Source organism: Equus caballus, chromosome 16 (assembly GCF_041296265.1).
Source record: "Equus caballus isolate H_3958 breed thoroughbred chromosome 16, TB-T2T, whole genome shotgun sequence".
Taxonomy (NCBI): Eukaryota; Metazoa; Chordata; class Mammalia; order Perissodactyla; family Equidae; genus Equus; species Equus caballus.
In genome coordinates this window covers 83,442,625-83,458,952 of record NC_091699.1, presented here as the reverse complement: position 1 = coordinate 83,458,952, position 16,328 = coordinate 83,442,625, and the positions used below count along the sequence as shown (strand labels likewise).

The 16,328-nt window shown below is 45.4% G+C and overlaps 1 protein-coding gene and 1 long non-coding RNA gene across 4 annotated transcripts in view; one reads left to right on the top strand and one right to left on the bottom strand.

The window, feature by feature from the left end:
- The first annotated feature begins 3,001 nt into the window (after nt 1-3,001).
- On the top strand, nt 3,002-5,264 carry LOC106781798 (uncharacterized). Its single transcript, XR_011427038.1, has 4 exons — nt 3,002-3,113; nt 3,814-3,986; nt 4,063-4,166; nt 5,015-5,264. It is a non-coding gene; the product is annotated as an uncharacterized lncRNA (long non-coding RNA).
- A 629-nt stretch (nt 5,265-5,893) lies between these two features.
- IL20RB (interleukin 20 receptor subunit beta) overlaps nt 5,894-16,328 on the bottom strand; it is a 28,171-nt gene continuing 17,736 nt past the window's right edge. Inside the window, exons 5-7 of one of the 3 annotated variants that reach the window (XM_014731885.3) lie at nt 15,540-15,690; nt 12,353-12,495; nt 5,894-7,083 (exon numbers count right to left, since the gene is read on the bottom strand). In XM_014731885.3, coding sequence (XP_014587371.1) covers nt 6,976-7,083; nt 12,353-12,495; nt 15,540-15,690 — 402 coding nt within the window. In that variant the 3' untranslated portion in view covers nt 5,894-6,975. Of the gene's footprint in view, nt 7,084-9,659; nt 11,495-12,352; nt 12,496-15,539; nt 15,691-16,328 lie in introns of those variants that run through there. The other 2 variants (XM_014731886.3, XM_014731887.3) reach the window with 2 other exon arrangements.

Genomic DNA, 16,328 nt, shown 5'->3' with positions numbered 1-16,328 from the left:
CTCATCTCAGCCGATACTTTATTTCTGATGCTCAAGTTGCCAGCAGGAGCCCCTTTCAGACTGGCTTCCATGGCCTTTTGAACCTACTAATTTATATAAAATTCCCTGCTTACTGACCTTGTTGTTCAGTCGTTCAGGTTCACCTTGAACTTTCAGCTCAAATTATGGAATCTGCGTTTTGTCCCAAGGTGCTTCCCATGGGGAAAGAGTGTTAGAGACCACATTGTGGGAGCCGAGGTCCATTGTAGGGTGACACGGCTCCCTGGCCACTTCACTGCACAGAAAGACAAAGCGTATGTATTTTTAATTTGCTATTTTTTCTTTTAAAAGCATGACTTCACATTTATTTTTCCAGTCCAGTTCTAACAATATAGGGTTCCTACTCAAATTCTTGATTCAACAATTGTACTTCCTTTTCTCTTATGCTAAAAAAATCTAGATTCCTAACAAAATAAATATAATTACTTGTTTTCTTTGTCTGAAGAGAAAATAGCTCTAAAATAGCTTTACATTAATGCAAATTATCCAATTATCTAATGAAGTTCGATTTTTCTAACACTCATTGTTTTTAGACTGCTTTCCACTAAAGATTTGCAAAAAATCTCTTTGCTCTGGAGTCACTTATAATCTCTCACTCTATTTAGCTGTGTAAGTCCTTATCTGGTGTAGAATTGTCCTCATTTTCAATTTGAAGGTCCTAGTGTTAGAGCAGCTCACAAACCAAAGCTTGACTCAGGAGGTGGAGACTGGCAGACCTTAGGAGAGAGAGGGAGGTGATGGAGAAACCTCCACGGTGCAGTGGCCAAAATTCTGCACGGCGGTTGCATTTTGCCATCATCTGGGCCATCCACAATGGCTTGGTCCACAGATATAATACCAAGATTGGCACACATGACTTCTAGCTCAATGAACCAGTTCTGCCTCCTGTTGTCTAACCTATCAATCTATATTACTTTCACATGTTCAGGGTTTTTTTTCTTTTAAAGTCTCGTTCTAATCTTCCAAGCTTTTCAATTTGTCTTGCTCATTTAATAAGCTGTAAGCTCTTCTGATGTCCAGCATCCCCTTACCAACCTTGTATATCATGTTAGGTATTGCTCCGCAAAGGTTTGCAGTCAAGAGTCAAAACGGTGGTCTCAATTAGCAGTATCTTAAAGCCCAGAAGTCATCAGAGCTTTTAATTTTCTCACAGGAGGATCAAATTCTTTACGATTATCCAAGAAGAGTATCTGGAAATGCAGCATCTTCAGATTTTGTCTGAAATCTCTCTTTTCTTTTTTAGATTGGCACCTGAGCTAACATCTGTTGCCAACCTTCTTTTTTTCTTCTTCTTCTTCTTCCTCTCCCCAAAGCCCCCCAGTACATAGTTGTATGTTCTAGCTGTGAGTGCCTCTGGTTGTGGTATGTGGGACGCCGCCTCAGCGTGGCCTCATGAGCAATGCCATGTCTGCGCCCAGGATCCGAACCGGTGAAATCCTGGGCCGCCACAGCTGAGCACGCAAATTTAACCACTCAGCCACGGGGCCTGCCCCCTGAAATTTCTTTTGACTTATGGGTCAAAATTCAGACTTTGCTTCATATATATGTTGCTTATTTTAATTACACATCAACAGAGTGTAGAAGTCCAAATTCTTAGAAGTCTTTGGAAAACACAATTAACAATTACCTTAATTCTACACAAAATTCAAATTTCCCAAAGCCAAATAAGAATGTTGTAAAATACAACCATATATACTTCAATGAAGTTTAAATTAAAAATACATAATCAGATATATCAAATTATATCACAATAAATTTTTTCATGATCAAAAAAATGAATTAGATTATTTTACCTTTAAACCATTCTCAGAAAGTTCAAGTGGAAACTTTTTTACAAATTCATAAAATTTCCACATTATGCGAGTTCCAATAGAACCCATTCATAAAACACATCAGTGTTTATAGCCATAGCACACTGCCTCGAATTTAGGATACAGCTATTCAGTGTTAATAGAGAAATCCAAATTCTTCCCCCAAATCAAATAGGCCATGCCCCAAATTCCTGACATTGCATTCTGTAGAAGCTCCATTTACATCTTCAAGCAAATCATAAAATCACATTCCTTGAATTTAAGGTAAATTGATCCACATTACCTGGTTTCAATTATCAATATTCTTAATGCCTTTTTAAAGTTTTAAATGGCATTTAATTCAAAAACTCTAATTTTGAAATAAATGGTTTAGGGGGGAAATGATTTTTAAAATGAGTCATTAGCCAAAGAGAAGAGTGGGCCCCACCGCCTGTGCACACCCTGCCACCACCAACACCACACACGACTCCAGAACCGGAGCTTTTCGCTTTTAGGCAACATGTTTAGAACCACATCTCAGACCCAAGCTTCTTACCAGTCTTCAACTTGAGGCTTGTCTCTGCCAACCCAAACTTCTTCAGAGTTTAAAACTTTGTTTAAAAGGGAAGAAAGAGAGAGAGAAGGAAGAAAGAAGAATGAGGAGGAGGAGGGGAAGAAAGAAGGAAGGAAACAAATTCTTTTATCTGAAAAAGAAATCTCATAAACTAAAACTGAGCAGCTTACATTACATGTATTTAAATTTCAGCATCTACTTGCTGCCGTCTGCTAACTTAAAACCTTTCGTTTAAAATACAGTAATTCTTCCACCCCATCGGCCCTCATGATCCAGGCTTAATCTGAGGGCTGTTGCATTTTGATCAATTTCCAACTGCCGCACTCAAAAGTGCAGGTGAGACCGTGGAGGGTTAACTTCAGTGAAACTGGCCTCACCTGGGAGAGCCCTCCACCAGGTTAATGCAGGTGGGATGACATCAGGGGGCCTGAGTTCTGGGGTCTGATCTCCTAAGGCTAGAAACCAAGGTGTGGTTTGCAGGCTTAATCTCGTGCTGAGGCGATGCGGTAGACGGCCTGCGACACCTCCCGGAAATCTGGAGGCGTGTGGCCACTTCGTGGATGAGTGGTTTACGTACAAGAACAAAATGCAGAAGTTACTGAGGTTTGTCCAGGCACTGAGTTTTTCCAGCAGCCAAGTTTTTTAGGTAGTTTTTAAAAATTTCCCCAGTGGGGTCCGATAGAGGAAACAGGGACTGCACCTCCTCCACGGTAGGAGCGTTTGTGCTTTTGCTCTTGGGGTTTTTGCAGGCGTTCGAGAAGGCTGCTCGGTTTTTCCTCCGAGGGGGTTTTACAGCCTCTCCAGGGCTTGCAGCCTCTGACTGGGGGAAGCAGGAAGGCCTGTCTCTTCCGCGTGTGAGCCTGCTGCTCCCTCCTGTGCGTGCTCCCACCTCTGGCAAGGATGGGTTTTTCCAGGGTTTTTTGTTAGATGCTTGAGGAGCCGAGGGTCCCAGGAGCCAGCAAGAGAAAACTGTAACTTGGGTCATCTCCAGTGTGCCAGTTCCAGATTTCACAGCCTAGGCGCCGCAATGGTTTAACTGATTCCCCCTCATGAACCGTGTCCTGAGGAGCACCCCCAGAAAGTCAGTCTAGCCCAGGGATAGGCAAGAAATAAGACACAGAGGAAAAACTACCTGAAAATTCTTATTTTAAGAGGTAGGGAAGGGCAGCACAGAGGGAAGAGGATAGACAGGAGAGTGAGGCAGAGGCCAAGGACCCCGTGGGAAGGGATAGCTGGGTGGGCAGCGAAACCCCTAAGGAAATGCTGGAGACAGAGCACAAGCGGGAAAATGGTGGCCACTAACCCTAAAGCCACCAGTGACAGCGGAGGTTTGCTAGGGGCCGACCCCGTGGAAGTTTCGTAATTGAGTTCTCGTTCCGGCAAACTTGTCCGAGCTTTTTCCGTCTCTAGGAAGCCCAGGGTGTTTGCTGGGAGTGGGAACGGAAGAAGGAATTTTTCCAGCACTCAACACAAGGTGGCGCCAGACACCCGTGGACGTCATGAGGTCCCCCTCCTGGTGGGCTCCAGAAGCTGCGAAAATTCCCTGAAATTCGAGTCAGGCCGGATTCAAGAGAAACGGAGAGGTTTGCACGCACAGAAAGTTTCCCTATCAAATAGAGCACACCCAAAATAAGACAAAAACGTTTCTTTGTTTTAAAGAGATGGGAAGGAGTAACACAGTGGCCAGACAGACGGAATCTAAGAAACCTCCGAAGAGAAAAAGAAAGGAACGGGCGGCGGAATCCCCGCGGGACCGGAGACAGGTAAGTGCGGAGAGACTGGAAGCGCAGCGCCCGGGCAGGAGGCGGTTGCAGGCGCTCAGGTTGGGGGGAGAATGCCTTCGGACTGGTGTATTTACCTTTCCTGGTTCACATTTCCTAGTATTCTTCATTGACGCAGTCAATAAGCCCAACACGATTAAATAACAAGACTCAGTAGAAATGCATTCTATTCCTCTTTGAGAATGCGTTGTATTAGCTTTTGCTCTTTTTGTGTATCCTTATGGACTCCTGACATTTCAAATTTATTGTGTCAATTGATATCAGCCAGTATTCTCCTTTTGATCCTCACATTGTCCCAACTTTGGCGGGTGGGAGCCCTTTTAGAGTGATGCTGGTGTAATTTTGAATGACCCGATTATTTAAAGCTTTGTTTCTAGCCCAGCAAGGTGTGGGTGTTCTGGGATTGATCGCTTCATGCCCTTCCAGCCCAGACAGAATGTGGAATCAGACATTGCTCCAAAAATCCTGGCTCCTTCTGAGAGAAAAATAGCATTAGAAACCAAAATCTGGGCATTAGGGTGCTTTATGGAGTAGCATTACTACTGGACCGTTTTGATGGAAAAAAGTCAAAAAGGAAATATGTTTTTAATTAAATGTTTTATAAAGGTATGACTTCATGTTGGGTTCAATTCAGTTCTAACAGTACACTGCTCCTACTCAAATTTTTGAGTCTATGATTGGCTTTCCCTTTCACTAAGCCTGAAATCTAGATCTCTATCAAAATAAACGTAATTATTCACTTCCTCTGACAACTCAAGAGAATAGCTCAAAAAATATATATACACTGTCAATACAAACAGTACAAATACTGACTAAAGTTTTTGTTTTAGGCTGCATACTCCTAAGGACTTGTTGCCAGATTGCTCTGTCCTAGAGCCGCTCGTGATCCCCAGCCTGTGTGGCTGTGCTGCGGCTTCCTGGCAGCCTGTGGTTCCGGTGCTTGCATTCACGTGCCTGCAGAGGAGGCTGCAACCTGCCCCACCCCCATTTTCTGCTCTGCCTTTTCATTGTCCACAGGACTTAGAAACTCCCAGTATACTAGTCAATTCACTTAATAAAATAGTTACTATTATTATTTTATTTTGTATTACTTTATTATTACTGTTTCCCTTTTTCCCTCTTCGGAATGTAAGCCTCATGGAGCAAGCATTTTTATTCATTGGACCCTGGCAGTTGTCCCCTGAATGCAGGACTAAGAAAGCTGGGCTCGATTCTAAGGTCGGGGGTACCCTCCTGGGTTGAACAATAGCAAGGACTGCAACAGATGCTCAGTCTTCCTGTTGTCCTGTTGTTGCCTCTTTTCACTCATTAGAGAGTCCCGGTGTAAAGGGCCAGGTGATGGGGGTAAATCCGAGGGGAGGGGAGGAGGCTTGGGGAGTCAGGATATAAGTGCCCCAGGAGAGAGGGAATAACCCGCTATGGCGGAGGCAGCCCCTCTACTGTCAGGGGCTAGCACAATGTCTCCTGCATGATTGGGCCTCAATAAATGCGTGTGGGGGACATGGGAAGACAACAGAATAATCGAGAGAAATTTCTGTGTATTTATATATGCCAGCAAGAATGGATGGGCACTGGGACTAATTGTGAGAGGGACTCAAGCAGAAGAAAGTCAGGGGTCATTTCTGGGTTCTGGGCCTGGACAGATGACAGAGGGATGGTGGCCCCCGGTGAAGGCTCAGGGAAGAGAGAAGAGAGAGGGTGAGGACCAGTGTAGTAATATAGTCTTTATTTGAGGCAGATATAAAATTCTGTATAACACATACTCTTCATGAAAGAGTCAAACAATATAGAAGTGCACAAAGGAAAAGCTCTTCAGCAAACATCCTCCTGGAAAGAGCCCACCTTCTGTCTACTTGAGCCCCCACCAGGTGGAGAGAGGGTTGTGGACCTCTATCTTGCATGGGAAACACCTGACTGAAGCAGTTAGATTGTCCCCACCTCTGGGCTGGCTGGAAGGGGCCCAGGAAGTGGGGGTGGAGACAACCGAGCCCAGAGGCTCCAGAGCTTGGAGGGGTTGGGGCATAAGGAGGGAAGCACAGGCCTTGCCCATCAATCCCTTGACCCCTCAAGAAACTGTCTCCCTCCGTCCCATCTCTGAATGACTCTTTTCCTGACTCTCTTCCTCACCTGGTGGGGGAGGGGGGCAGGAGAGGCTTCTAGAGGTGGGCCCTGTGTGAATTCCTGAGGGGGCTGTTTCAGTGGGGCTGCGGCCTCCCTCCAGGCCAGTCTTGTGGAGCTGGCTGAGCCATTCGCCTCTGCGCAGGCATTTGGCTTGAAGTGAAATCAACAGCACTGTAACCATCCTTCCCTCCTCCTCAAGGTTTCCGCTGGGAAAGTGGGTTCTCCAAGCCAATCAGTGTATAGAGTCATTGATCATTCCTGTCACACACTCTTCAGAAAGCTGGACCAATCACGCCATCACTAATTTCCCTACAGCTCTGCAGGTGCTAGAGAGATATGTATGGAGATATATATGTATATGTGGTTTAACAGCTGTATGATTAATCTCCCCATTTTCTCAGATGAGAAAACTGAGGACGAGAGAAACTAAGTCACTTTCCCCAGGGTCATTCAGCTAGTGAATGGCACATAGATCCAGTTCTAGACGTCACATCTCCTGACCCCCACTCAGTGCTGTCTGCCTCTGAGAGTTCTAGACCTGGACACAACGGGGTATTCTTACGTCTCTTGTCCCTTGTCCAGGGAGGAAAACAGACACACGGCCTTTCCCCTCACGGCTCTGTGTCACGCAGACCAGGTTTCTCAGCTTCCCGGGGCCCTTCCCGGCCTGCTAGCTCCAGGCCCTGAAAAGCTCCTCAGGAGACAGCATGGCTGTGGCACAGGCCTCCACCTCTTCCCTTCGGCAGCTGATTAACTTCTGGGGTGAATTGGTTATTTTCTGAAAAATAATTTTCATAAATATTCATTAGATGCAGTAGTAATTGAACAGAACATCACAAAAATCCCAACTATCTGATTAACTAACTTTTGAACAGCAAAAAAGCCCAAAGGCAATTCTAACCCCTAGATCGGGGTTTCCAAGATTTAGTGAGATCATCTCCCAGTGCGCTGACCAGCAGATCTCTTGGGCCCTGCTTCCTCGGCACTCCTCTCTCTGGTCCCCTACCCCACAAAAGCCCAGACTGTCTAGTCAAAAGCATCCGAGCTTCTTCCACCAGAGAGCTCTGAAAATAAGGACCTGGTCTGAGGTGCTCCACAGACAGCACCTGGCAGGTGCCCAGTCCAGAGATGGCACTCCATAAATGAGAGTTCCTTCCCACTCATATTTCATGTTCCTACCAGCAACCCCAATACCTGATCATAACTGGCTGTAAAAATGCAGACATCAGCTTTTCAGAGGGACTCTCCCAACCGTCACTAGCCAGATCACCTCCACCGAATTCACTAGGTTCTTTGGCAATTCATCTCCCACAGCCCTTCCTGTCATTACTCCAAAGGGTGGGACATGGGCGCAGACATCAACAGGCACAATGGTTCCTCCACCTCAGTGCCCAGGACACATCAGCTTCATTGAGTCAGTTCCCCTTGCTCCTTGTTTGTAAAGAGGCGTGGCAGGGGTTTACTCTCAGGGTCCACGGCAAATACTGGGAAAGAACAAAGGGCAAGCAGGGCTCACGGAGTGTGGGTGTCAGTGTGGAGCCCGCCACCGATCCACTGCTGCTGGTCCCTTCAGGTTCTCAGGACCCTGGCTACCTAAATCTGCAGTCGTGATACCTGACTATCTTTTAGATTCTAGGGGATCCCTGTCTAAGGGAAATATAATGTGAGCTACATATGCAATTTAAAATTCTCTAGTAGCACATTTTTAAAAGAAACAGGTGAAATTAATTTTAATAATATATTTTATCAAAAAATAAATATTTCAACAGATAATCAATATAAAAACATTTAAATATTTTATATTCTCTTATTGTACTGAGTCTTCAGAATCCATTGTGTATTTTATATTTACAGCACCTCTCAGTTTCGACTAGCCACATTTCAAGTGCCCAATAGCCACATATGGCTAGTGGCTGCTGTATTGGATGGCGTCGTTCTAGAACATTAGAGTAAAACAGCATAATCTCAGAACTTCAGAAGGGGCAAAACTGTTGTCCCATGGGTTAGAACAAACTTTCAAGCAAGGCTCAGCTGACATTTTTTTTATTTGAGTTAGTTTTCAACATTTAAAAATCAGGAGATTTCTCGTAAAAGTATGGATTTCTGGTTTCTCATTTAAAACTTGGAGATCTGGTTGCGCTGGCTCACGTTCCCTCTTGGCAGTAACTGCTGGAGCTGAGAAGTAGCCCATCATCTCTACCCGTGGAATTACGTTCATTGCACTGCACATTCTTTTTTCTCTTCTTTTTTTTTTTCGTTTGTACCTATCAGGGCCCCAGCAGCATCTGAGCTCACAAACTCTACTTTCTATGAAGCACCAAAGTCATACTTGGGATGGTCCATTGAAGAATGACTAACGTAGGGTCATCGTCATGCTTGCTACCCACAGTGGAACATGACAGCAAGAAGAGAAAGAATACAGTGAGTCACAGAAAGGAAAGAAAGACTGTTAGCACCTAAGCCTCCATCCCCATGAAGCAATTATGGATGAAAGACAAGGAAAAGAAATTATATTTTAAAGGAGGGTCTATACACTGAGCAGTCTTAATATAATTTTCTTTGCATGTATATTTCTGCTTTAGACTGTTACTTGGTGATATAAACTTGAATGAAAAGGCTTTCTTAGTGTTATATTGCAGAGTGCAACCATCACCAACTGTAAAATTATAGATGTAGACATGAAATGTTTAATCCAAATATATAAATTAAACACTTACAAACTCAATAGGGCTTTTTGAAGAGTTGTCAAGGATTTCCACTTGGTAATTTTTCATGGTTTAATTGGATTTTGCAAGGATGGCTGGAAGTTGCTTTTTAATAGTTTGGAGGATTATCTATAACTACACGAATATTGAAGTTCAGCGAGGCTGTGCTGGAGTCAAGGCTGAGAGGGGGAGACGGCGGTTGTGATGTACAGCTCCAGAATTGGTTTGGGATTTAATGGACACTAGTGATCTATTTCTCACACAGCCCTGTGAGAAATGCATATACTCAGAGAAATGGGCCACCCTAAAAATCTAGGGAGGAACAGAATAAAAATTAAAAGCATTATGGAAAGGAGTGAATGCAGGAGCTGATCCTGGAACAATGTGGGAAGGATGGTAAAGGAGAAGAGAGAAGCAAAAGGTAGTCACAGGTAGTGGCATCTACCATCCATGGATGAAACTGGTCACACTCTCATAGAATCTGCTTGTCTCTGGTCTCATCTAAGTTGTTTGGTTTTCTGCAAAGGTATTTTTAGGGTGTGGCCCATAATGCATTAGGATTCCCAGGAGTTCGTGCCATTTGAGGGCTCTTCTTGTGCACCTGAAATGCTACAAGGAATTGACCCTTTACGTGGTCTTTTCTTGGCCCTTTATTTATTTATTTTTTTAAGATTTGCCCTGAGCTAACATCTGTTGCCGATCTTTTTTTTTCCTTTCTCTTCCCAAAGCCCCCCAGTGCATAGCTGTATGTTCTAGTTGTAGGTTCTTCTAGTTGAGCTATGTGGGACCCCACCTCAGCATGGCCTGATGAGTGGTGCCAGGTCCGCACCCAGGATCTGAACCAGTGAAACCCCAGCCACTGAAGCGGAGCACACAAACTTAACCATTCAGCCACAGGGCTGGCCCCCTTCCTGGCTCTTTACTCTGTTGCTCACTCACAAGACACTGGGTCTTAGAAGGATCCTAGGGCCCCTGATCCTGAGGTGGAGAGGAAACTCTGCTGGGCTGCTGAATGCAGGACCAGAAGAGGGAAAAACGGGGAGGGTGTTAGGAATGAAATGGCCTGTGTGTAGAGGGTAAGCATGGGTGACAGTTGAGAGGAAAACCACAAAGGATGACAACTTGATGGAGTCCAGCTGAGGAAGGCTGAGATCATCACCATGTGTAGAAGAGAAGAGCCAGTGACCTGCCCAAACCGGGAATGCTCCCCCACCATTGTCATCATTTTGGCTTGGCTCAGGCACACCTCTTTGATTGCAGAGTTCCACTTCTACTTATAGCAGAGGGGCACCAGTCAGACCAATCCTCCTGCAGGTGACAACTTCAAAAACTGACCAAAATGTGAAACCCATTTCCTTGAGTCACTGGAGAGCAACCAAAAGTTGACACCTGGCCAAAGAGAATGTCACTGGGTGAGCTTCCCAGTTTTTACAGTTCTTGTCTGAGGGCAGGTCTCTCTTGATGCCACGAACAGTGACAGTCTTACTGGCTTGAAGAACCAGAAAGCAGAAAGGGGCGCAAACACAGAAGTTAGAAAGTGGGAGGACAAGAGATAAGTGTTAATGGACTAAACATTCCAATTAAATGGTAAAAATGGTTGGAGTGGATTTATACCAAAACAAAAACAAAAAAAAAGACCAACTATATGTTGCTACAAGAGACACACTTTAAATATGAGGACTCAGGTAAGTTTAAAATAAAAATATGCAAAGAAGCTACACCATACAAACAGTAAACAAAAAAGGGCTATATTGATATCAGGGTAAGGAATATTGCCAGGGATAAAAAGGGACATTTCATGACGATAAAAGACTCAATTACTCAGGAAGACATACCAGTCATAAGTATATGTGCGCCTAAAACAGGGCGTCAAAACACAGGAAAGAAAAATTGACATCAAAGAAGAAACAGACAGATCCACGCTCATAGTTGGAGATTTTGTCTCACTCTCAATAACTAATAGAACTATACAAAAAAGTCTGAACAATATTATCAAACATTTTGACCCAACTGATATTTATAATATGCTACCCCAACAACTGCAGAATACACCTCCTTTTATGCTTCAGGGAAATTTGAGCCCCTCAAATTCTTGCTGAAGGAGAATGAGGCCATTCTGTCCCCCATGTTTGAGACACCACATCGCCTCTATGTTTGGTGGTAACCATGTGGTCATTCAGGGTGGGCTGGAGGGGGGACTTGATGAAAGTACATGGGTAAGCATTATGAAGAAGGGAAATGAAATGGGTCCATATATGTAAAGCCTTAGAACGATGCCTGGTGCCTAACTCTGTCCCAGTGTCAGCTCAAGTTATGACCACCTGGAAGTACTGGAAGAGGAGAGCTGACTGGATAGCAGGGTGGAGGGGTGTCCTGATGCCCGGGTTCCAGGGAGGAGTATTCCTCCTGTGTAGGGAGAGTGTGGCCCGTGTCTCAGGGCCATGAAGACGTCACAAGACTGACTCCTTCCAGAGTGACTCCAGGCTGTTAAGGAATGACAGGAATGGATAGGTTGCAGGTTCTCGTTGCTTCTGAGAAGGGGACTGCTAACGCCTCCTCCCAGGAGAGAACTGTGGGAATCCCTGAGGTGACGGCGATGGGTTTGTTTTTGTTTGTGGTTGTTTTGTTTTGTTTGCGCTGCTTTGTGTTGAGGTCTAGGGTAGGGTGGGAGCACATAGGTGGTAGCCAGATGGACATGCGATAGCTGCTGGAGGCCTGCTTTTGATTTTCCTCCACCCTGACATGGGCACACAGGGCCTATCCCTACTCTAGAGACTCAGATCTGTGGTCTAGTGTCCTCGGGAGACTGGGCTTGTGAGGAGCTGAGACAGCAACTGCAGACCCCTAATCTTAAGTAGTCACTGGGCAGGTCCAGAATGCCTCCCTGCCCCTGGGCAAAGGCAAAGTACAGTCTGTGCCTCCCACATGCACAAACCTGCACTTCACCTGAGAACCAAGGAGGCTCTTGGCATATGAGGTGAATATGTTGTGTTGGAACATGTTACTGGATGTAGCTGCTGTTATACCTATGAGAAGGGGCCAAGAATGCTCAGAAGGCCCGTGGGGAAGGCTAAGACTGTGCATGACTCCTGAGATGCCCAGCTTCCTGGGCTGTGCACACCTGCTCTCTTGGCTGTGCCAGGTCCTGGAGGCAAGCAACACTGGTCTGATGGGAGGCTGAGGAAGGTCACCACTCCCTGGCGAAGGGAGGTCTCTCCCAGCCCTTCTGATCCCCTCTTTGTGCAAATGCTCATAGACCCACAAAATATGTGCCCATGCCCAACCAAGGCCCAAACTGCATTTGGTCAGTGTTGTGCTGAAAGGAAAAAAGAACATAACTACCAAGGTGTCAGGGATCACCACCACGGGGCAACAGGAGTACTGGAGCAGCCGGCCCATCTTCCAGATGGAGAACGGCACAACCACAAGGATCAGCACAAAGCCAACAAATGCAAACAGGGCCAGCGCCAGGGAGAGGGCTTCTCCTGGAAATGAAAAGATAAGGACAGGCTTAGGAGACCGCAGTGAAGATGAAGTCTCCAATCCTGGGCCTCCCTCACTTTCCTGGAGTTGGCTCTGCACATTGGCCAAGATGGCAGATGCCAACATCCTGAGATTTGATGTATGTCCTAGGATTAAAATTACCACCATTAAAACCATTTTTCTAGAATCCAGATGAAGGCTTGGTTTCCAGAAAGCCCTGGGGAAGATTAGGATCTTTTTCTCAGGAAGGGAAGGGAGGAGCATCACCTATTAAGCCACTAGCTGTGTTCTCACATACCTTGGCACCGCTGCCAGGGGGGCAGAGTGCCAGGCCCCAGGCAGGATGAGGGGGAGGTGCTGAAAGAGAACAGCACAGAAGGGAGCTGGGCGGTAACTGAAAACAAAGTGTGTTTCACAATTTGCTCTTGGCCTCGATTCATATTATGGGGGAAAATCCTGAGTTCAGAAAGCCATCACAAAATAACTATGATATATCTAAGCCCCTACTGTGGTTGAGTGACATACCGCCAGGTCACTCAGATATGGCTGGCTCCAAAGCCCACCAGCATTCTACTAAGTAAATGTATCAGAAAGTGCCAGGTCTGAGCGTCTGGAGATGTGGAAGGGGGATGAGTTATCTTCCCCTCTCTCTGTTCTATGTAACCTCGAACAACTCATCAGCCCCTCTGGGCTGGGCCACTCACCGCAAAGTTCAGGGAGGCACAGCCAATGAGACTGCAGAGAAGCTGCTGGTCTCACATATGTGGCCCCCAGCCACATATGTGCTTTTCCTTATGTTTCTTTCATATGTTTCTTTCAGTGCTTTTGGAGAATCTTTTGGAAGTACACATCAAGAGATAAACAAAGGTTCATATCCTTTCATCCACTCCTATGATTGGATTCCAAAAAATAATTCCAAGGAAGGAAACAATTACATGCATAAAGCAGTTCATAGCAACATCTGGACTAGAGCAACAGCCTTGTAACCAATCTACCTCTCTGCACCCCCACCACCTCCAGGCATGCTTTGGAATATGTTCTTCATAGCACATGCCACCAAGGGAATTATCTCCTTCGTTTACTTGTTTGTAGCCTATCTCCCCAACTAGAGGGTAAGTTCCATGACAGCAGGACTTCCCTGAGTGTGTCCCAGTGATGTGGCCACACTTGGCACCTAGTTAATGCTCAATAGGTATTCCTTGAATGAATGAATCAATCAATCAATGAGCACCATCTTCAAAAGCAAATGGAAATGATCTAAAACAGGGAAATGATCTAAATATCACCAAGTAGGAGATGATTTAATATATCATGGGACATCAGCGTGATCAGTTAGGAATTTAGACATTAAAATGAGAATTAGGATACCTACAAGCTTGTTCACTACAGCATGGTTTGTAGTGGTAAGAGCCTGGAAAGCACAGAATATACCTTTTCCTAGGGGGATGGTTCCATATATTTTGGCACATCTATGTATTAGCTTATTATGCAGCTTCTTTAAAAATGAGGTAGATCCATACGTACCGACATGAAAAGGTGTTCACAATATACTAGTAAGTGGAGACAGGCAAGCGACAGAATAGCGAGCACAATATAGTCCCATTTGTGCCTGTGAGTACTGGTACCACACCCCGGCTGGAAGATTCAATGCCAAACATCCTGAACCTCTTGAGTGGTGTGGGGACAATGGAGAACATGTACCTCTTATTTTATATACTTCTGTGTTGTATGAATTCTTTAATAAGCTGGATTTACGTTGTTTTAAAAAGTAGTATAAAATGGTAATCAGAGAATCTACATAGAAAATATTATGGATATGATATTTGTGAAAAAGCAGGTACACAGTGTATGTGCACTCCGCTTACAACATGTGTCTCCCTGTGGGCAGTGATGGAAGGATAACACTCCTTTGGAGGGCAATTGGGGAACAGCAGTCAAAATTCAAATGTGTATGCCTCTGACCAAGCAAGTCAACCTCCAGGAATTTATCCTTCAGATATACACACGCCAGCAAAATGATCTGTGTACACAGTAATTAATTAAAGCATTGGCTCTAATAGTGAAATATTGGGGGAAAACTACATGCCCATCAATAGGGGACAAGTTAAATTACTTGTATAAAGACACAATGGAATGCTATGTAGCCATAAAGAAGGATGAAGAAGTTCTTTATAGATATGGAAAAATCTACAAGACATATAAAGTGAAAAAGGCAGGACCCAGAACAGTGTCTACAGTATGGTACCATTTGTTTTAAAAAGAAGGGAAATATATATAAATATATTCTCATTTATTTGTATGTGCATTTAAAAGTCTTTAGAAGAATATACAAGAAGCTAATACCTATGGAGGAGGAATGGAAATTATAAGGATTGGAAAGAGAATTAGAAAGTTTCATGTGTATTTTATCATATTTTTGAACCAGGGGAAAGCACTAAATATTTAAAATAATAATTTCTTTAAAGACTAAAAAGTTATACACAGAAATGTCCCTAGTGGTGTTTGAGTGGCAGAATCATGGGATGTGTGGGTTTTATACTGTTTCTTTTCAAAGGGTTTTTAAACATTGTAGGTTTTTAGACCACAAAAAAAATTCAAGGGAAAAAATTAAGTCAAACAAGAGGATTCTACAGACTTTCATGAGGTCCCTTCCAGCTGAAAGCAGCTGCGACGTACAGTGGGGTGCCTGCTCACAAGGAATGACTCGCATCCCCTGGCTGCCTCTCTGGCAACCCCCCTGTGATTCTCAGGCAGTTGCCATCTGGTAAAGGAGCCTTGCAGCCCCTGGTCTCAGGCCTAGGGAGCTTTCAGGGGGAAAGTGTTCCAGACAGCTGCTCAAGTGAGCCCCGCCCCGGCCCAGGGTGGACTCTCACCTCCAGAGGAGTTAGAGTGAAGCACACCTTCCACAGGCACCCACCCAGCCTGGGGGGCAGGTCAGTGAAACCAACAGGAGACTCAGAACCAAAGGAACCCGACAGGCAGCTGAGCATCCATCAGAAAGGGCTGTCATCTGTGCGGGGCTCCAGGGAACACAGGCCATCCTTACCCTGCAGCTTTACACACTCTGCCTGGCTGAAGGCGCTGTGCCTCCCGATGGCCTTCACGAATGTCTGGGCCTTCACACAGTAGGCAGCTCCTGGCTCTGCAGTTTCCAGGAGCACTGGAACACCCCCGTTCCTCACCATTTTGATGTGCTCCTTGAGGAGACCAGAAAACAGTTACATCCCAAGGGACACAGGACAGGAAAGGGCAAGAAGAGCCAGGGAAGGAAAGCTGAAGATATTTCCTTTCCGGGATGCATGTAAAATGTTCCCTCTCACTCATTCATTTATTTTTATTTATTAAGCACCTACTATGTGCCAGGTTCTGTTGTAGGCACTGAGACATAGCATTGAACAAAACAGACAGTGCCTGCTCTCATGGAGCTCACATGGGGAGACAGATATGTACATGATACATGGCAGGTGGTGGTAAGGGCTGTGAAGAAAGAGGAGGCAGGGCAAGGAGGCAGAGTGATGGGGAGGCACTAACCAGCATGGTTAGGGAAGGCCTCTCTGATAAGGTCACATTTGGGCAGAGACCTGAAGGTCAGAAATCTGACTGAGCCAGGGCCTTGGCATGGCCACTGCTCCCAGGGGGGATCAGTGCACAGGAGCAATGGAGCAGGTGGGCTGTGCTTCCCCAAGCATCCATCCGTCCACCCGTCTGTGCATCCATCTGTACACTCCTCCACCCCCACCCACCTGCTGAGGCCCATGCTCCACATCTGAACCTGTGGAGGCTTGTCTGGGCCAAGCCCAGATGACTCAGGGTACAGGCTCCTCTTTCAGCACCG